General features: G+C 44.5%; 1 protein-coding gene across 1 annotated transcript; it reads right to left on the bottom strand.

Annotated features, from left to right (window-relative positions):
• Positions 1 to 326: 326 nt before the first annotated feature.
• Positions 327 to 19,935, bottom strand: Aldh8a1 (aldehyde dehydrogenase 8 family member A1). The gene is made up of 7 exons (XM_021174063.2): positions 19,735 to 19,935; positions 15,936 to 16,083; positions 14,444 to 14,599; positions 12,065 to 12,214; positions 7,707 to 7,963; positions 5,310 to 5,471; positions 327 to 1,534 (listed from the first exon to the last, which is right to left on the bottom strand). Exons 1-7 carry the CDS (start codon positions 19,870 to 19,872, stop codon positions 1,082 to 1,084), a joined length of 1,464 nt encoding a protein of 487 aa, XP_021029722.1. The 5' UTR covers positions 19,873 to 19,935; the 3' UTR covers positions 327 to 1,081.
• Positions 19,936 to 22,637: the final 2,702 nt, after the last annotated feature.

The following is a 22,637-nucleotide window of genomic DNA, read 5'->3' as shown; positions in this document are numbered from 1 at the left end:
AAAGGCAAGGTGGGAGACCAGAAAGGGAAAAGAGACCCGGAACAATGTGTGCTGGAATCACAGTGCCTCTCCCCTTCTGGAGCGGAGCCCATGGCAGCAGTGAGGCTGTCAGAAATCCTGAGCTGTAGAATCTGAGGTTCTAATCCCACCTCTGCCCCATACCTTCTGTGGAGCCCTGAAGCTGCTATGGGACTTCTGTAAACTTCAACATTTTCCACACTGTATTCAGAGGATATGGGCAATGGGGCATTGGACGTATTTTTATTAATAAAAGTGTACTTTTAAGAGAATGAGGGTAAGGAGAGTAATGGACAGCTCAAGGCATATGCCATACTGGTGAACAATTTATTGCTTCTTTGAAGAATTAGAGTTGACTAGACTTGACAGTGAAAATGGACCAGACTATGTTTTGTGTTCCGAGTTAACCTCTAAAAAATAATAACTACCGTGTTTTCCCTTACTTGTATCAGACATATTTAGTAAGATCTATCGTGTGTGACGCTCACAAGCTCTTCAGACAACCATCACTTCCCGATATGAAGGGCTCAGCCAATTAGCAGTTGAAGTTGGGTAGTGGCTATGGGGCTGAGAGGTTCATCTTCAAAGCTTTGTCAAGGGAGAAATTGATGGTGCATTGTTTTTCTTCAGGCTTCTTGTTGTTGTTGCTGCTGCTGCTGCTGCTGTGTGTGTGTGTGTGTGTGTGTGTGTGTGTGTGTGTGTGCTGTGTTGTGTTATATACCACCAGGTCAGTCTTTTGCACTGATGCTGGGATCTGAGCTCAGGGTCTTGTGCTCATACAACAAGCATGCTACCCACTGAGCCATCTCCCAGGCCTTTGTTTTGTTTTTACTGTGTATTTGCAAATAAAAACACCTGATTTGGGCAGGTTTTCAAAAATTCATAAAAACTGCCTTTTTTTTTTTCCTTCACAAGCCGGTAAAAATGCCATCAGTGATCATTGAGAGCCAGTCTCCTGGCAAGCAGCGGCATGACTGAACATGTCCTAGGATCTCTGTTGACTGCACTGACGAGCGATTCTCTGCTGGCAGGCATCAACCACAGCAGCTGTAGGATGGTAGGGTCAGTATTTAATAGTAATGGTTTTTATTTCAGTAAAGAAGTCATATGAGTCCTTGGCTCCTTCTCTTCCTATTCCAGAGCTCTTCATCCCTCCAAAGGGCAGGTTCAGCTCCCTGATGAGCCAGCAGTTGGTCCAGACCAGCCCCGACTGAAGCTTCTTAGCTACCCTGTGGATGCGCCCCACATCCTTGGACCACACTGTGGCTGCCAGCCCGTACCTAACACTGTTAGCTCTTGTAGTCACTTCCTCTTCACTATCAAAAGGGACAACACACGTCACTGGACCAAAAATCTCTTCCGTCATGCAGCAGGACTCATCCTTAATGTCTGTTATCACCGTGGGAAGCATGAAGTAGCCTGCCTGGTTCCTGAGTGGAAGGCTCAGCTGGTCCACACCCTCACCACAGAGAATCCGGGCACCCTCAGTCTGAGCTTTCAAGACATAACTTCTGACCTGGGGGAGTGAAAACCATAATTACAAACCTCTTACTGTTGGGTGTTTCACACACATCAGCAGAGTAAGGTCAATGCTAAGGGATTTGGGGTTATCTTACCACAACAGCAAAGCTTAAGGCCGAGCAGTTTCCACCAGAGTTTGCATATTCCTCCCTTCTGGGAAAGGTTGCAGATTATTTCATGCCTCAGTACCAGGCACTAATGTAAGTGATTTTATGTATGTCACTTGTAACTCTATGGTTTTTTTTTTTTTCATCTCCAAGTTGTTCACCTTATCAATGTGCCTCGAAAAGTATAATAGGATCCATGCAACTAGTAAACAACAACGCTTAATTCACATTCAGGCATACCCTGTAGTTAGGTGCAAAACTCTGTGTGTATACGTGTGTGTGTGCACCCGTGTGTGAGTTGTGCATGTGTATATCTGTGTGTGTGTGTGTGTGTGTGTGTGCATTTTGCAAGGGACAGAAGTGTTTTCATTGTAAGAAGTTGGAATATGCCCTATAATAGGGTGGCAATGCCCTTATTAGACACCCCAGGCTAACAAGTAAAACATCCAGTGCCAGGAATGGATTACACCTATTAGAGCTATTAGCCAGCGAGTTCTCATATTACAGACTATTGCCTTTGCTCTTGCTTACCCTCTAGAACATGATGTTACTGAAAACATCAACATACTTGAATCACAGAACATGGAGGAATGAAGCTGTTATTGATGTGCAAACATCATCCCTACTGACTAGCTTTCATAGTCATGGAAGGTACTATGCACATTTCAAGAGGAAAAAGATAATTATCACAATTATCCGGATGTGAACCCTGCAAGCTACAATAATGGTGTACACAGACAGATATGTGCATTGGTCCAGTATTAGCATAAATATCATGGGATCAATAAATTGTCTTCTGGTTGGATTTAAGGTCTGCTCCACAAAAAAAAAAAAAAAAAGGAATCCTTATCTGGTACCATTATCAGGCGTCAAGAATCTGTGACTCAACAGGCCATGGGCCCTAGAGGACAATCTACAACTATTATTTTGTTAAGGAGACATATTAAACTGACTCTTAATGATTTATTGTTATACCATAGATTAGTAGATTTCTCAACCCTCATCAGAAAAGCTTTTTACCCCCTAAGATGATGATAATTAACACATAGATCCACAACTCGTCAAGGTGCAGACAATAAGAAACTGAAGAGTGAGTGAAACAAGGCCGTCGTCTGCTACATATGCAGCTGGAGCCGTGGGTCCTTCCATGTGTACTCTTTGGTTGGACATCAATGGGAGGAGAGACCCTTGGTCCTGAGAAGGCTCAATGTCCCAGTGTAGGGGAATACCAGAACAGGGAAGGGAGAGTGGGTGGGATGGTGAGCGGGGGGACGGGGGATGGGATAGGGGTTGTCAGAAGGGAAACCAGGAAAGGGGATAACATTTGAAATGTGGATAAAGAAAATATCTAATAAAAAGAGAAGAAAAGAAACTGAAGAGTACTAAGCCATAAATGGGACATCTCTATCACACCATCTCCTTGGGGATCTTTGCAGAAGAAGAGAGCAGAAAGACTATGAAAGGCAGGCAGAACCAGTAGATGACCACACAGAAATAGTGTTTTCTGGGTGGCATAAGGCAACTGCACATATGAACTTATAGCAACTGTGACAGCACACAAAAGACCTGCACAAGCTCAAGACAGATAAAATTTCAGCATTGAGAGAGAAGTAGGCATGAGGTTCCCTCCCTTAGCGGAGTAGCTGTAGGTAGCTGACAGCTGCTTGGAGAGATTGGCCACATTCCAGTGGACAGCCATACACCCAAGAATACATAGGCGATACACAGGACTTGATGTGGTAAAACCTGAAACAAATTTGGGTGAGTATGGAATGGGGATGGAACTTGGAGGAATTGGGGGCATGGTGAATCTGATCAAAATATACTATGTTAATTCCTCAAAGACTTAATAAGGGAAGAAGAAGAAGAAGAAGAGGAAGAAGAAAGAGGAGGAGGAGGAGGAGGAAGAAGAGGAAGAAGAGGGAGGAGGAGGAGAAGGAGAAAGGAAGGGGAGAAGGAGAGAAGGAAGGAGGAGAAAGAGAGGGAGAAGGAGAAGGAAGAGGAGGAGGAGGAGGAGGAAGAAGAGGAAGAAGAGGGAGGAGGAGGAGAAGGAGAAAGGAAGGGGAGAAGGAGAGAAGGAAGGAGGAGAAAGAGAGGGAGAAGGAGAAGGAAGAGGAGGAGGAGGAGGAGAAGAAGAAGAAAAGAAGAAGAAGAAGAAATAGAAATCTCTAATTTTCAGTCTTATTACTGATTATACTCTAAAAACAAATGTAGGTAATGTAGTGTAGCTGATTATAATGTAAAATAAATTATGCCATAAGCTAACCCAGTGACTCGGAGACAATGATGCAAGTACTTTTCTGAACAGAGGCTGGGTAATGGAGTTTGTTTTCCATTTGGAGTCTATGCTGATTCATGCCAGCAAGGGAGATGTCCAGAACCTGTATGTTTAGACCCAGTTCCAAGTACTTTAAGCCAAGCACCAAAGAGAATTTTTAAAAGAAACTAGGTACCTTGAGTTTAATGTTCTGAACACAGTTCTGAAACCCAGAATATAGTGTCACCACGATTCTTCCAATGAATACTGACAACTGCTGTATTTCTGGTGACTTTCTAAAGTCTCGGGACACAACAGTACATAAACCTGACTACTCTCTGCTTAGGGGGAGATGGTGAGTAAGAGAAGAAGTGCACACTGTGCATTAGGCAGTGTTGAGAATCATGGAGCGAGCTAGAGAGACGGCTCGGTGGTCAGGAGCATGTGATCCTGGCCAAGGATCTGGACAAGGACCTGGACTCAGTTCCCAGCACCCACGTAATGGCTCACTACCATGTCTACTATCCAGTGCCTTCTTCTGACCTCCTTGGGCTACATGCATATCCACAGTGCACAGGCCCACCTGCAGGCAAAACTCTCACACATTCAAACAATGTAAAACAAGAAACGTGAGAAAAAGTAGGCACTGGAGACTTGGGGGAGCTCCGGGCAGTGTAGTTAGGCTAGGCTGGAAAGCTCTCTTTCAGAAGGAACCATTTGCTTACGGATGGGGAGAATAGGAACAAGCACACGAGAAAGTGTCCCATACCCGATAATTTCTCAAAAATAGTAATATCTCAAGGTCTGATACATAGTATTCTGCTTATCCCGAGCTTCTCTTTAAGATTTGATTTATTCTATTTATTTGTGCATGTGTACGTATGTGTGTGTGTGTGTGTGTGTGTGTGTGTGTGTGTGCCCATGGATGTCAGAAGTGGGTGTTGATCCCTGGGAGCTAGAGTTACAAGCATTTGGAGCTTCTCAATGTGGGTCCTAGAATCCAAATTCAGACCTAATCCCTCTGAGTGACTTTTCCAAGACCTGAGTTCCACCCCCACTCCATTTCTGCTTCTCTCCCTCTTTCTTTCTGTCTCTCTCTACATTTCTCTCTTGGTTTTTTGTTTGTTTGTTTGTTTGGTTGGTTGGGTTTTTTTGGTTTTTTTTTGTTTTTTGTTTTTTTGTTTTGTTTTTTGTTTTGTTTTGTTTTGTTTGAGACAGGGTCTCACTATGTAGCTCTGGCTGTTCTAAAACTCACTATGTAGACCAGGCTAGCCTTGAACTCACAGAGCTCCACCTGCCTCTGCCTCCTGAATGCTGGGGTCAAAGGTGTGAGCCACCACACAAAGCCTCTCCGTTTCTCTTTACTTAAGAGCTTTCTGGAATGTAGATGGCAGAGATTCACTTACTTTCTCCAAATGTGCTTTGCTTATCAAAGCACCCATGTTGGCTGATGGATCAGAAGGAATACCAACTTTCCACTTTCTGGTAGCTTCCACAAACCTCTTCAGAAATTCACTGTAGATGCTTCTCTGGACAAAGATTCTGCTGGTACAAAGGCAGATCTCCCCCTGTCAAAAGGGAAGGGAAGAAAATGATGATGTTGGGGACATTCTTCACAGATAGATGCCTGCATAGTTTTGATCACCTGCCGTGTACCAGGCACTGGTCCAGGCAATGAGATCCAGCTGTCAACAGGACTAGTCCCTACCACACAGAACACATAATCTCAAAGGAAGACAGACAAAAAATAAATAAACATTCACTACACCATATGACTTCACAGAGTTATCAAAACAATAGAAGAACATTAGGCAAATGATAAAATTAAGAATTTCAATGAAAAAATTCATGGGGGATATTTACAGAGTGCCTATTTGAAGGGACTTGTGGTTAACATGAGGGAAAAGAGAAAGACATAGCAGGGTTGACCCAAGCTTTAGGCCCTGTTCCACTTTGGATGGAATACTAGAAGAGACACTTTTCCAGTGGGTGGAGAGAGAGGGCGGATCAAGACTTCATGCTGTGTATGTTCAATCCTGATGCCCACTAGGCATATAAACAGAGATGCTGAATGACCAGGGGAAAGGTCCTGCTAGGTTTTGGAGAGAAAAATAATCCTAACTGCCATTTAAATATAACATTAAGTAGTTTATGAGCCACATCTAAACATTTCAAAGCAAACTGTGAATGTGTATGGATGCACAGATATTGATAACATTTCATCGCGTCTATATTTAATGTTCACAGTAATTCTAGGCAACAGAATGATTCTAATTATCTTGGTATTTATACAAAGGCTTAGTGTCCAAAACAAGCGGTTAATGTTCTGAGATAATGAATTCTTTCTCCAACAGGACAACTATGAGAACCATCTGCCTGTGTGACTTGGAAGATGGGCAAACACCTGTTGGATTCATTTGCATAAGTTCCTTATGCAAAAGAAGGACGTGGTGGAGAGAATAGTTCTAACAAATTTCATCATTTAGTGCTAGGAAAATGTAGGTCACACTGAGCTCAGAAACGATGACTCCCAAGAAAGCCTCATGCACCGAATCTCCATGCCATTGCAGGCCCTGATTTGGATATTTTCTCCATGAAAGCTTTGTGGTGTGTGAGTATTCTCAGTCCATGATTAGAAAATGGAGTTTTGAATTAATAGATGCTCAAGGCCACCCTGGGAGTTCACCCCTACCTCGCTCGAAACCAATCATCTTCAATTAAGAGGAATATGTTCTGTCTGGAACTCATCAATCAGCTAAGCAAACAAAGCAAGATCGATAGTTTGCTTAAAATCCATCTTGGCTTGAACATCCCTTTTATTTCATTTATACCTTAAAACATCATCCCCCAAAGAAAGGTTTGATGGGCCAACCCAAATCCTAAAAGAATCCTGGTAGATGAGCATCTCCTTGCTTAGCATATGGCTACCTTACACAATGTGTCAACTGAGTTTCGTTCACTTCAGCTCTCAGAGTTTGTCCCTCTCGCTGTCCTGAAGCCCGGGTACAGGTAGTTTAGTGGTTTACTGATATCTGCTCAGTTTGATGATGAAATCATTTGTGTTATAACACGGACTTGTCTATCAATACCCAAACAATACATTTCTAGCCCTCTTCTTTGGAAATTATGGTAAAGGAAATAACCATCATTTCAATTTTCATGAAAATATTAATTAAAAGCCACGTTTCTTACTAAACGTTCACAGAATCCCTTTGGAACGTGGCATTGTTCAATTGATTATAACGGTAAAGAAATAGAGACCTTGTTCCCATCTGTGGGAAGCTGCTGTTCAGTTAATCTGGTCTAGTATTCTTAATCCTCGAAGAGGCTGTGCCTTTGAAGAACCTGAATAAACAGAGCCCACAGAAACACCTCTGATGTGATAATAATAGGAGATGCAAAGATGTCCTGAAGTTCTCTGTCATTCCAAGCTCAGAATGTTACAGGGAATGGGAACTTGTGCAGGCATCAGGAATAGTTCTGGGAGAGAAGAAAATTTACTGCCAGTCGGATGCATGACTGCAGGGAAGAGCCAGGCAGCTGCGTGAATAAATAAATGCAGCAGCCGGGAGTAACGAAGTCGATGGTTCCACCATGCTGGCACTGGATAAAACTTGTGTAACTTAAGATGAGGAACTTGACAGAAAGGCTCCATGACCATACCAGGCGCTCCCCGCAGCCAGAGTAGCTCTGTCATTGATTCCACTTTTAGAAAAATAACAGACCACTGTCAACCCCCCTGGGCTTTGCACTGTGATAAAATAGATCCAACCGGACAGGGCCTTAATAAGCCGGACTCATACCTGGTTAGCAAAGCTGGACCTAACGGTTGCCGGGATACACTCCTCCAGGTTGGCATCCTCAAAGATGATAGCAGGATTCTTGCCTCCCAGCTCCAGGGAGAGCTTCTTGCAGTGGGGGGCACTGAGCTGGGTAATCCGCTCAGCTGTGGGCTGGCTCCCGGTGAACGAGATCAAGGGCACCTCGGGGTGAGACACAAGGGCTTCACCAACCCTCGGCCCTGTTCCAAACACAATATTGATCACACCTGGTGGGACACCTGGATGGGAAATGAAACCAGTGGTAGGAATTCTCCCAGGGTTACCAGGATACTGGAAGTGGCGTGCAGACTCTCCTCTGGGAGTCCAAAAGCTGGTACGTGGGGGTGGGGTGGGCTGGTGTGACTGCACCTGGAGGTTTTACGACAAGCTCAAGTTAATAACAAAGCCAATCTACAAAGTCACCTCTGCTTATAGAATCCACCTGCTGGGGTTTTCTGGGTGCTTTGGCCTGGAAAGATGCAGAGTGGGGACATTCTAAGAAACTCTGACACTGACTAAGCCCTTGGGGCTAATGTAGAAGTACCATTGGGCAGACCAAACCTCATGTGGAGCGGGGACTGGCTCCAACTGGATACCTAGAAGTTGTAGACCAAGGTGACTTTGTTAAGTAAGTAGATATTTGAATCTGCAGAAATGTGAAGAGATCAACTCTCCTGGCTGAGAGAAGCAAGAGTAGGCTTCCCAGAGGGGGTGATTTTGACTCAAGATCCTGTGCCCTTGGTTATATACAGCATTGCTGCAACCAAGATCAAGTGACAAATACCAAGATCATACAAAAACCAGTGCCTCAATCTATTCTACTGCAAGACCCTTTAGACCCAAATTTACATGTTTGCAGGATTAAATTCTTTAGGGTATGTGCATATGTGTTGTTTGCATGTGTCTATGTATTCATGTGACTGTGCATGTGTGTGTACATGTGTCTGAGTGTGTATTTATGCGAATGCATGTGGATACCTATGTGTGTGCACATATGTCTGAGTGTGTATTCATGTGAATGCATGTGGATACACATGTGTGTGCCAATGTGTCTGAGTGTGTATTCATGTGAATGCACATGTATCGAGAGGCTCAGTGCATTCCTCAGAAGCCATCCTTTTGGAGACAGAGCCTCTCATTAGCCTGAGCTCCTGCAGTGAGCTACACTGGCTGCCTCTAAGTATCTGAGATCAACAGGCATGCACACATGCACACATGCATGCATGCACACACACAGGGATCCCCTGTTCCTGGCACCCGGATTTCTCCTGTGTGTGTACCTCCACACCTGACTCTGTTCCCTGGGCTGTACAGACTGAATTCAGATCCTCTCGCTATGAGATAAGCACGTAACTTACTAAGATATCTCCCCAACCATGAATCTACTTCTCTACATTGGGCACCAAGTGCAGAAGAACTATCTGAATCTTCTTCCCCGTTGTATGCCGTGAGCCATCAGTAAATGCTGACACACGCTGGCTGCTTTGTGAGCATAGCTATTGCTACAGGTAATGTGTGGTCATCCTCTGTTTTCTATGGTTTCCATTACCCAAAGTCACTTATCATTTGAAATATTTGTCTTTTCATTTGGAGAAAATGACCACTTGCACATCATGTTTTATTATAGTACATTGTTAGGCCTTTTCTATTCTATTATTAATTTTTCATAATGCCCAATTTATAAATTAAACTTTACCATGGGTATATATGCATATATAAAAAAAGGCACACAGAGAGACCAAAGCCATCCACCGTTTCAGGTGTCTACTCACAATCTGGAAACACATCCCTCCCTTATAAGGGGAGATTACAGATGGGTTTCTGGCCTCACAACCCTGTAAGGTACTCACTATTGATTATTAGCTTGCTTTTCTGGTGAGAAATGTGGCGAAGTAAAGCTAAATGATAATCAGCAGTCTGGTCAGAGCAGGTTAACGAATGTTAGCGGCTGAGTGCACCGACCTGTGCTTAGCAGTCAGCATCCGCACAGAAACAAGTTTAGAAATGGAGAAGCCTGACATGGTCTCATTGTATTTGCATCTAGGAGGTCCCTCTGTTTCCTCAGGCGACTAGAGCAGGTGCAGAAATCCTGTGTGAGAAGCTTTTGGAACAGTCCGCAGCTCCTGTCTCCTCTCCTTCCCCCAGTTAGGCATCTCTCTTCAAATCAAACCAAATCTTCAAGGATGGGACCTTAAAGTATAAATGATGCTTTCACATTAACAACCCAGTATTATCCAGAACTCACTTCTACTGAGCCGCACCATAAGCCTGGTCACTTTGAGGGGATGGTGAAGACCCCCTCGCCCCATGCCGTCACCACCAAGCAGCTCCTTAAAGGAGACAGGTGGGACGTCAATGTTGTGATGAATCTGTCAGTGTCACACCTAAGCCCTCAGCCTCTATATTCACTGTATGAGTTTATTGAGTCTAGTTTAGATTAATATTCGTTCATATTCATAGACAGAAGAGCTCCATGTACCATGTAGAAGAACTCGGTCCTCAGAACAAAGAAGATTCTAGAAGGACAGCCACTGGCAGGGTAAAAGCAAGGCCATGCTTCCCACCATCCCTTGAGGCCCTGAGCTCCAGCAGCGGGCCATATCATTGGGTAGTCAGTAGAGTAAAGGTATAAGGGGGGTCGAGTAATGTTAATAAATTCTGAATGGTAAAATGAACTGAGTTGTGTCTAATGCTTACTGTGATGTTCTAACAGAAGCTGAGAGAAAACACGGGAACACTGTGTATGTGTCAGCCCAAGGCAGCGAGCTCATTCCACAGAGCACCTGATTCCCACATGCGTTATCATCCTGACTCCTTGAGTTCTGATGACAGCGTGCTAAGAGGCAGCAGAAACAAAATGTTTGTACAGGTATCTGCCCTCTAAGCTTGTAAGAGATTCTGGTTACAAGAGAAGAACAGTTTAGTTGGCACACAGAAATTACAAATAAAACTAGGTTAAGTGGCTAGCAGATAATACAGGAATACATGAACCCACCAGAATGAAGCCTTTTAAGAACTAAGGCTTGATGAAAAGGCGAAAGAATTTTAAACTTAATGGAGCAGGTTAAAAACTCATGGGAAGGACTGTAAAATCTCTCCAGGAATAAGATGTGGTGCCTTAAGAAAACAAGGAGATTTGGAATTCCCAGAGAGATATTTGCTGCCTGCTTCTTCATGTCTTTGTTCTGCAGGACGATTGATCACGTTTGTAGAAATGCTCAAGGCTACACGAGTAAACACCCAGGATATACTGCCACTTTGATTTACCCTTCACACTCATGCCCTTCAAGGTTTCTCCTGCATTATAGAAAAGTAGAATTTCGTATGTATGACTCACACATCAATCCAATCCCAATGCATAACCAAGGGCAGTTTGAGCAGCAGTGGGGGAAGACTGGGTGATGCCAGCCCAGGGAGAAGAGGAGGCTGCCTTGGAGTGACGGCTAGGAAATGAAAGCAATAGTAAGCAAACCACAGAAAGTGGAAAATCCTTATGATGAGGGAGGGAGGGAGACACACACACACACACACACACAGAGAGAGAGAGAGAGAGAGAGAGAGAGAGAGAGAGAGAGAGAGATTTATCCTTGCTGCACATTCCATTCTGTGGAGGCAGAAGCACCCAGCAGTGCCTCCCCTGTGTCAAAAGTCAGTAGGCACACCACACGCTGACACAGACAGAAGGCTGATAAATCCTTCCCCACTACCCAGTCATCTTTTCCATCCTAGCTGTATGGGTTCATAAGCTGAAGATGTTGACAGAAACATCACTTGTTGGGGTTTAAATACCAGGGCAACATCAGGCTTCTCAATGGAGAGTTATATCCCACATGAAACCAGGAAGCCCACCTAGGTGTGGACATTAGACGGTTAGCTGAGAGAGGATGGGGAGCAAATGGTGGGTACTGATAAGAAGTTCTGTCCCATCCACTTCTGTGTGGTTCCAAAATAGGAAGAAACTGGGGATGGATATCTAAACCCCTTGAAAATGTCTGAATCTATTAAGCATGGTTCCACTACACTAACTCTAGGAACACCCAACTTCCAAGGCTGACTGGTAGCTCAAACCTAAATTTAAAGTGACTTGATGATACTATCTTGAACTCTAAGCCTGCAATATTTACTACAATGCTCTCAGCCTATGGGGTGATGCTGTTCTATGGTGACACCCCTATGGGGTTGATAGAAGAGAACCCTGCTGTGGATGAAGGCATACCTAGGAAGCATCAGGCTTACAAAATGGCAAGACAGCACTGGAGTCAATTTAGCTTTGGGTGAAGATTGCCTCTAACAGTTCTGCCCTAGCTCTGAGTCTTCTCCCTGTCCCCACACCCTGTTACCTGCTTTATCCAAGAGTTTACAAAACATCCAGGCAGTCACAGAAGTCAGCTCACTGGGCTTGGCTATCACGGTATTCCCAGCAGCGATGGCCGGAGCTATCTTCCAGGTCAGCAGGTAGAGTGGTAAATTCCAAGGGCTGATCAAACCAGCTACAGGGTAAGAAGAAAAGCACAGCTCTCACCATCTGCCTCAGAGACAGACAGCTGGGTGGCATTCCTCACACAATTCTGTGCTGCTCAGAAAACCCAAACTTCACTTTAAGCCAACCTGGCAAGTTATTCTAAAACACCTTGCAAGCAATCCACCCCATACAACAGCAAAGTCGATATATTTTCTATCCTCTTCATAAACTACAGTTATAATTAGGAGCCAAGACAATATGAACTGCAGGGCTCAAGGCTGCCAGTAGCTTGCCAATGTGTTCGGAATAGAATGCATATTTAAACCCGTAGCCTGATCTTTCCTTTTTAAAGAAAGCCTTCTCACAGGGCAGAATTAAGCTGTTTAGCTGCTGTTTCCTGCTGGGCTCACCCACCTCTGTCTCTGCCTCCTGACACTAAGACATTAAAGCTCAGACATTGCTGAATTGTGCATTCAACAGGCACAAAATAATTGTGACTATTTCACTAGGGACTGGCCAATGGCTACGTTGATGGACTCTGACATACAGACTAGGAAATCCTCCCTGGCAATGGAGGAGGTCTAAAATAAAATCCAATATAGCAATCTTTGGACTTTGTGACACAAAATTATGATCTACCAAGTTCATACTCAAGAACCATGCAATCAGTTTACTTTAAAATGACCCAAAGGGGCCGGGCAGTGGTGGTGCATGCCTTTAATCCCAGGATTTGGGAGGCAGAGGCAGGTAGATTTCTGAGTTTGAGGCCAGCCTGGTCTACAGGACAGCTGGGGCTATACAAAGAAACCCTGTCTCGAACCCCCTCCTCCAAATGACCCAAAGGATCTCATGATGTTATAAATAACTTACAATTTTGTATATTATGCCTATACACAGCTATCTTGAACCACAAGTTGGAAATGATGGAATGTATCTCACTGAAGTATTTTTTAAAGATTTGTTTGTTTGTTTATTTATTTATTTATTTTATGTATATGAGTGCTGTATCTGCATGTACACTTGTGTGCCAGAAGGGGCATTGGATCCCATTACAGATGGTTGTGAGCTGCCATGTGGTTACTGGGTATTGAATTCAGGACCCTCTAGAAGAGCAGCCAGTACTCTTAATCACTGAGCTATCTCTCAGCCCCCTCTATGAAATATTCTCAAACTTTCCAGTTTCTATCCTTAGCCTACACAAATATGAGGTCTCCCTTATGAATTGAAAAATAGATTTATTCTATTTTATATTTTTGCCCCATGGAAGTAAGTATATTTTATTGTACTAGATTTCCCATAGAAAAATCTGGTCTGTCAGAGTAACAAAATATATTCACAACAAAACATGTTCAGACGCTTCTTAGTAAATTAAAACTTCCCATGATGCCTTGGGAAATAATTTCTAGCGGGTTCAGAGAATCAAGAGAGTGAAATGTTTCATTTGCTCTCTTTTTGTAATCCGAATATTCGAGAAGAAAGGTGGTGTTTCTTCTCAGGGGAAATAGCGACATCTGCTGATTATAGTTATTTCAGACACTTAAAAGACAGCAGCAATATCTACTGATTAGATTTAGCCATTTCGGGCGCTTAAAGGACACCAGCGACATCTACTGATTATACTTAGTCATTTCAGACACTTAAAGGATGAGGCAAATAAAATAATAACTTGGTTAATGCTTATTTACTAGACAACTGACCTTACTTGAAGGGCCACATACTTATTTATTGGGTTCTTTTTTTTTTTTTAAAGACAGGGTCTTGTGTCATCCAGGCTGACTCCAGACTCACTATACAGCCAAGGATAGATAACCCTGTACTTCTGATCTTCCTGCCTCTCCTACCCTATTGCTGGGAATGACGCAGCACAGCCAGCTTACTAATTTACTCAATTTTTTTATCTTAGTGAATCATATAAAGATGAAAGAGAACGAACGTCCCAGTTTTCAGAGTTCTGAAGTGTGCGGAGAATGCAACCCTGACGCCTAAACAGTGGCACTGTCTGGATTTGATGTTTTCTTATTCTATTTACAAGCAAGAAAGCACTCCCGACATGCCCTCCTGCTTTGATCTCCCAGGATGAAGTTTCTGCAAAAGGGAGACTTTGACACATTGAGAAACTAGAACTAGAACTAGAAATCATTTTTAAAGCCAATGAATTTTCAGCAAAAGTAGAAAAACCGACCCCTTGTGTTTCCTTAGTCTGGCCCCTAGAATTTTCCAAACTTTCTGATACAGGTTCTCCTGGGATGCCACCTACCAATTCCCACCGGGGTGCGAACGGTGTAATGCATACAGCCCATGTGGCTCATCTGTGTGCACTCCGATACATGGTGCAGGATGGAGGAAGCGAAGAACCGGAAGTTCAGAACAGACCGAGGAATGTCCATGGTCCTTGCCAGCGTGAGGGTTTTCCCTGTGGAAAATGAACAACATAAAATGTTGCCTGTGTGTTTCACGTGGAGTCATCTGACCCTCCGCTCATTTCCAGCCCGCCCGAGGCACTTCTTCACCGCACTTGCATGGATCAAGCGATGAAATATTTGGGCGTGAGGTTGAGGTGGAGGTGGGTTTAAAATAGAGCGAGATCGTCTCTGTGAACACCTCAAGCTTTCATCATGAATGTACCAGATGCCGCCGTTCCACGCACACGGGCGTTAGCAGCTTTGAAACGACGGGGTTGGAAAATGACTGTGTGTGTCCTTAAACATCCTCCAAACACACAGAAGCCATCAAAAGGCCCGGTTGAGAAACAGCACAGGACGCTGGTTTCCGCATGGAGTAGGAGGGACCTTTCTCGAACTTCTCCCAGGTGACCCTCAGTGATGAAGTACAACCACCCACACAAGAACAAGAACAAAAGAAAAAGTGTCCTTTCCTTTCCTTTCCTTTCCTTTTCCTTTTTCCTCCTTCCTTTGTGTGGGTCAGGTGTGGGGAGAGTGGGAAGGGGAGTCAGGCTATCACTGTATAGCCTGGCTACCAGGATTCACAATCCTCCTGCCTCAGCAACCTGAGCAATGCGATGTCAGGCAAGCATCACCACACGGACTTTGAAGAAATCTGCTCTAAGGGACTGTCACCCGATTCCTAACTTTAGATTGGTTAATGGCAGGCATATTTCAATACTGCATGGTTTTTCCTAAAGACATTATGAAATTAATGGGTGCCCACGCTATCCCTCTGTCCTTTGGGAGGGAGAGAAAATGTGGGCTGAAATGCTGAAACACCACAGAAGCCAAGCTGCTCTTCACACTGTCTGTACTCGGGAGCCTCTGACTAGAGCAGCGGATTGCATGGCCATCTCTAGGTCCTCCTGTCTCCCCAGTCCATACTTTGCTGTAGACTTTTGTAGCTCCTTCCACCAAATAGGCAGAGTGTATTCTCCCACCTTGTCACTTTGGGATCAGCCCCTGACTTGTTGCAGTGGGGCAGAGCATGTCAGCCACAAGGCTTGGCCTTCTGCATCTCTCATGCTTTCGCCTCCATCTCTGCTATTGCCTTGAGAAGCAAGGATGTAAGCTGCCTGGACACCTCAGACAGGATGACATGACCAACTTGCCTCAAGTGCGATCCATTTGACTAAAAGGCAGAAGACTATTTGCCAACCTGGAATGGGGGCTCTGGGAGCCAATATCTATGCAGTGTACATCAGCTTTCATAAGCATCTGGTAAGACACACCTGTGCTCAAACCCAACCCCTGTTGGTAAAAGATCTTGGAGGGCAGACAGATCCTGCCAGAGATGCCTGTCACCTTGGTCTTTAGATTCTGCCTGAGCTAACTCCTCCAGAGACTGCTCCAGTACATCAGCCAGCCTGTTCAGGATGAGAGAACGTTCCTGGGGACTCCGGGATGACCAGGCAGGGAAGGCCTCTCTGGCAGCCTCCACGGCAGCTTCAATCTTTGAGAAGCAAAACAGAGATGGTCACGTTAGCACTGTGGTTTCTGAGGGACTGGCAGCATTCAAAGTCCATGACTTGCTTCAAACATGATGACCATTCTGCTCAATTTCAAGGATTCAGCATGTCCTAGTGCTAAACTACATACAAAACAGACGACACGGCAGTGCTCATGGAACCAACAAATAGGATTAAAAACAAAGGAAGGGTGTTTGTTGTCTGCCTCCCACTGTCCTCAGGCAAATCCAGCCATCTGAGTTCTGAGTCACAGCCACCATGGGCTCTAAGTGAATGGCAGCTGACCAGGTGAAAGCATATGCAAAGCCTTTCTTCCTTTCCACTGATTCTCTTAGGAATTTAGTCTCAGAGCCAGTAGCAGTCTGGCTCACACGCCACTGTACCGAGAGACTGGACCAAACTCTAGCATGAACTTCTAGCAGTACAACGACAAGCCAGAGAATGACCCCAGCTCCTGTGAGCAAGCCAGCCTGGGTACCAGGGATGGAATGGAGGAGCTTAGGGGTATCAGAACAACTGTTCACCTGGCTACACTGACTGTGCATAGGCAGAATGACTGTTTCAAAGGGTATCCTGTAGACCTAGGGAAAAATACCTGTACATCAGAGAGCTGACATGTGATTCTGAGTTGCCGCATTCAGTGCACAATAGCAGAGGCACCAGCAATTTCATTGGGGAACAGACAAAAGTTATTTCACAAAATGATGTATAAGCATGGTAAATACGAACAGGAGACGATGTCCAGTCTTAGTAGCCACTGTGTTCTGGGCTGCGAGTGTGGTTCAGTGGTATTTTCCTAGCATGCCCAATGCCTTCTGTTTGTTTTCCCAGAACCACAAAAAGAAGTGGGGGACAAAACAAAAAACTGGCAATCTCAAATGCTGGGAAGGATGCTAAGAAAGGAGACCTCTCATCCATTACTGGTGGGAATGAGAAAGGCAGGGCACTCTGGCAGAACATGACAGTGCCAAACCTCTTAGTCAGCCACACACACACACACACACACACACACGCTCTCTCCCCCCACCCACCCCCTGCAAGTCAGTAACACCCTCCCCAAAATTTATCCCAGAGAAATGAACATTTTATTTTCATGCCATTAAAATAAAAGGTGTTTGTAGCAGTGATAGTTACAGCCTCAGGCTGCAAGTGACCAGCTCTCCTTTGCTGGGTGAAGGGTAGCCAGCCAGCTGTGGCAGACACATGCTTGCTGCATCCTTCTTTGCACTAAAAGGAGCAAGCTACAGCTCCACCACCGAGAGAGCTGCAGAGCTGACAGAAGTGCAGCTCGCTGCCTTCACCAGAGCAGCTTTTCCTTTTACAGATAAAGCAACTATAGCCCAGCGGCCTGAGCCAGTTGGGCTGGATGGGGATCTAGGAGGGGCTAAGGCTACATCTCAAAGGGACTGATTGAGAGGCAGCCACTACACACACACACACACACACACACACACACACGCACACACACACCCGCATGGGCATACACTGCCACCACAGCAGCAGGTAGTTCTAAGGTAGGTCAGATGCTCAACTTGCAACTCAGAGTCAAATCCACAGACAGGAGCTGGGGGTCAGGAAGAGGAGCACGCACAATCTTTACCAAGGCATCTAAAATGCAGCCTTCAAGTACTTTGGAAAGAGTAATTTTAATTTTAAAAGAGGAGAATTCTCAACCATTTCCCAAAGAACATATTGGGTTTTTTTTGTTTTTTTTTTTGGTTTTTTTTTGTTTGTTTGTTTTTTTATCTAGTGTGGGATAGGAAAGTTGTCTAGATGTGTCAAACTTCCAAAGCTCTTAATTAAGAGCTGACAGTTTATAAAGTCAAGTCTTCACTGTGTGATCACGTCCTACGGCTGTCCCTGGCACTCAAAGTGACTAACTCATCAATTATTGAAGGAATTATAAATAAATTCTCCTAAGTCTACACCCCAAGTGCTGAACCCCTGTGAAAAGATCTTCTGACCTCCATCAGAGTCTTGACCCACAGGTTAAGAACCACGGTTATAGCATAAGTTTCCTCGCCCTACCCATGATAGAGGCTTCTGTTGGAAAGGGAGTGTGGGGCTCTCAGGGTAAATAGCAGATGCCCTCTTGTGGCCAAAACGTGATGCACTCAGAATGCATCTGTGTGCTTTTTTGCCCTCCTGTATGGTTCAGATTAAGTCCACAGGTTGTACTATTTCAGTTTGCACTGCATGCAAGTGCACGCGCTCACGTGTGCGCATACACACACACACACACACACACACACACACACACACACACACACGCATACACTCACACAGGCCCAAAATTTGGCACATATCTTGTAAAATCAACAAAGACACAGCTTTTGTGGAACCCAAAATATTTGCAAACTGGATTGCTGAGAAAATAAAACATACATATTACTGGAAAAGCAAAAGCAAATATGTTTTATTCTATTTCCTGAAGAAGTGCCAGCTGGTACCACACTCCACCTGCATCTCCTCACTTTGGAAACACCAGGAGATGGAGAAGAGAAGCCTTGGTCTCATGCAGTTTAGGTCATTGGAAGCAAGCAAAATTGCTGGTTACAATGTAACTAACAAGTTACCCAATACTCTGAAACTTTAGTACAGAGTCTAAAGTTGTTTTTCTCCTCTAGAAGACAGATTTAAAATTTACCAGTGAAGAAAAACAGTTGAATTTTTGAAGAAAAAACTTGGCATATAAGATATATCTATATAGGAAGATTGGAATTATATTATAATCGAGTTGTTTGTGCCTTGAAAAGAATAAACAATGGGCAGTTTGCATTTGGTAACCACACACACATCAGTCACTCAGCACACCAAACATTTTTTATTCTCAGTGCAATAATTCACAACAACAAATATATCTCAAGCATTTTACAAAATTCCCCATGTGACTTAATTCTTCATAACTAGAAAAGAAAGAAAAAGGAAAGAGAAATGAACAGGAACCCTCATTTTCTAAGTTGTTAAGTTTAATGAGATGACATGAGAGTTTAATTTTCAGCTTCATTACTCAAATAACTGGCTTTATTAGACTGGGTATTCTCAGAGATATGAGGACCTATCAGATGATGGTCTAAAATAAAGTACTGGGCTTTTGTTTTGTTCCCAATTTAAGTTTTCAAGACTTATTTTTATAAACCCATAGAGTCAGTGGGCACTTTGTAGAGAGAAGGATGCATTTCATATTGTAAGAGTTCTCTATAACTATTACAGTCTGTCTGAGAATTACAAACATTAAAACCACTGTTCCCACAGCTAACAACTTTCTCTTTTTTTTTTTTTTTTTTTTTTTTTGGTTTTTCGAGACAGGGTTTCTCTGTATAGCCCTGGCTGTCCTGGAACTCACTTTGTAGNCACTTTGTAGACCAGGCTGGCCTCAAACTCAGAAATCCGCCTGCCTCTGCCTCCCGAGTGCTGGGATTAAAGGCATGCGCCACCACGCCCGGCTTCAACAACTTTCTCTTGAACATAGTAAACTCAGAGCCATTCCGGCTCAGACCTGTCCAGTCATATGATAAATTACCTTATAAAATGCTACATTTTCCTTCATCCTCACCCCTTTAGTTTTAGAAAATAGTTGTCTAAATTTGTCAACACAGTAAATATGTTTTAGTTTTCCAAGTGAACAGACTTACCTCTTCTTTCCCACTGTTTGGAACTTTGCAATAAACTTCCCCTGTTGACGGATCGTAAGAATCTATATATGAGTTACAGGGCAAAAATTTCCCACCTATAAAGTTCTCCAACATCAAAAGTTCCCTTTTTCCAGCCATATTAGGAAAGTGCTCTCTGTGTACAGCAGCCCTCTGTGACTGCCCTCAGGACTTTAGACACCCTCATCTCATCCCCAGGCCCAGTGTCCTCATTTGCATATCCGGCACTGGGAGGAGGAGACCCGCTGCTCTTCAGAACTTTCCTGATTCTTGAAGGCAACTCATAGTCCATTCTGAAAAATGGACACTGCATTAAACTAACATCAAGTTACATATGCACAATGTCTTCAGATTGTCCTTTCATATCAACTGTGTGTGTGTGAGATGATTTTATCGGCAGTGCACCATAAGTGCCCACTGTTTAAAGATGAAGTGCAAAGCATAAAGAAAATTGGTTCCACAGAATAATGTCCCATGCAGCAATCCTTACTTCCTCCTTTCTAGGGAAGGCATTGAGCCTCTGGAAGGTTACACAATGTGGCCAAGGTCACACATGAGTACTCAAGTACTGACAGGAAATGAGAAGAAACTTTAGCTACATTAACGCCTAACAGCCTGTGAGTCCATCTCAGGAGGACGCATCCATGTCCCTGTAGGAACTGGCCACAGGAGCAAGGGAGCTGTCTTTTCTACCCGGTAATGCTGGCAATGGTAGAATTCGGGCACGTTTAACCCTCCAGTGGCAGTGTTTAAGTGGGCACTCCTGGAGTTAAGGTGCTGCTCACAGCCTCGGTGGTGCCTTCATAACGGGCTATCAGTCATTTGTGCCTTCTGCCGCAGGAGCACAGCTACTCTGCCTGGTGAGGAAGTGGCAGAGGCAGGGAATATTTACCATACACAATCTCCTCACACCATCATCATGGTCTTCCCAGTCTCCAGAACAACAAGAATTCAGGTTCTCTCAAGTGATCTAATTTCAGTTATGCTGTCACAGCTGAACAGACCAGCACATGGCCTCTGAGAGGACAGGACACACCACCGTTCACTCTGCTGAGGCTCCATGGATAACCAAACTCCCTTGTGCACCATAGCTCTTGTTTTGTATTTTGTAAGTAACCCTCTGAAGATATTGTTCCTTCTGTTCTCCATGTTGCTATCTCCCCATCCTTCCTGTACTTCAGCCAACTGAAGGCTGTCTGGTGTTCTTTGGTGTTCCATTTTCACCACAGTGCATTTAGTGAGAATTTGTTCTTAACCGTGATTGGAGGAGGCTGCTTTTCTACCACTGGCTTTGTCTTTCACCAGTTGTGGAAATGTTTTGACTGCTGTATTGCTGTGTTTCCATTCTCTGTATTTCTACTTTGTAGAATGTTTAAAATGTAAAGAGAGCGTCTTCAGTTTCTTACTGACCATGAATCTCTTCCCTCCCTGTCTCTGTCTCTCTCTGTCTCTGTCTTTCCCTCCTTCTCTCCCTCCCTCCCTCCTGGACAGCTTCTTCCCCCTCCTCCTTTGACTCTGAGCTACACTCTCCAAATCTTGCCTCTACTCTCTGTCCCTCCCCCAGCTCCACAGCAGGGCTCCTATGGAGCTGATTCCTCAGATGGCAGCTCCTGCCCTGAACTCTGTTTCCTAGGCCTGCCAGCCAACACGCCATTTCCTAAGGTCCCTGCAGGCCAAAAGGCAGGATTCACCCTCTCACACTGGCCAGCAGGCTACCGCTGCTTCCAGCTAGAAACAGAACAGAACTACGGGGGCTGCCTCCCACTCCCTCTGTCCCTGATGGCCCTATGAAACTTCTGTGCTTGTTCCTTTGAGCTTTTCTTCAAGATTGGAATTTCATCTCCTTCTGCTTTCCAAGAAAAAACAAATGGGGAAAACAGGAAAACAGGGTGTCTGCTAGAGCACACACCCACCTCATGGCGGAGCAGGCCCCTGGCTCCTCCACCTAAGCCCACCAAAGAAAAACCACACCTGAAGCCAAAGGTTTTCAGGGTTTGTTTAAATGCTTAGAAGTTCTCCTAACAGGAACACCTGAAACAATGTTTGTGCTTTTCAACCCACAATTTTCTCTCTTCTTTATTTAAATGTTTGTTTTTCTCCCTAGCATTCGTGTGTTACCAAAAAATTATTCAACTCACTTAACATTCCCTTTAAGGTTCAAAAGTCATCTAATCTACGTCCACAGGTCAAATCAACTATGCTGATTACCATTCTTCAACCCTTAATTGACAACCAGTTTCCTTTTATAGACAAACTGTTACTGCCTATCCCGGATGCATAATTAACATGATATTTTCTCCCTCCGCCATCCAAAGCAGACTTCCAGGACTAAATTCCTCAAACACAGGTGCTTTTCTAGGATCGTAACAGTCTCCCACAGCCCGCTGCAGAGAGGTGTGTGGCATCATAGGCAATACGCCAAGCTCCTGGTACTTGTCTGGACTCCACCCCTACAGTTACCTGGCAGCCAGGTATGTTCCTCCCCACAGTTACCTGGCAATAGCCAGGATGGCCCAGCTTACTATAAAAGGAGCTGCTTGCCCCCTCCTTGCTCTTTTACCTCTTACTCTCTTGCTCTTACTCTTTCTCCCCTGTTCCTCCTCTCTCTGCCTTCCCTTCCCCCCTCTCTCCTCGTGTTCATGGCTGGCCTCTGCTTCCCTACTCTTTCCCTCTCTCTGCCTTTGTACAATAAATGCCTTAAAACCATGGGCTGTCTCTTCTCATCGGGATCCACCATGCTGGAGCAATGGAGCAGGCCTTCCCCCAAAGAGCCTCTGGGAGGCCTCCCTGTGCTCCAGCCAGGGCTTCGGCCAACCCAAACCACTGACTGAGTAAGCCTAGGACTCTCATCTCCACAGTAACCTCCCGGAGCTCATTCCTCCCTG

This window comes from Mus caroli, chromosome 10, assembly GCF_900094665.2.
Source record: "Mus caroli chromosome 10, CAROLI_EIJ_v1.1, whole genome shotgun sequence".
In the NCBI taxonomy this organism is placed as follows: Eukaryota; Metazoa; Chordata; class Mammalia; order Rodentia; family Muridae; genus Mus; species Mus caroli.
Note: the sequence above shows the minus strand (reverse complement) of the source record. Positions and strands in the feature narration are given on the sequence as shown.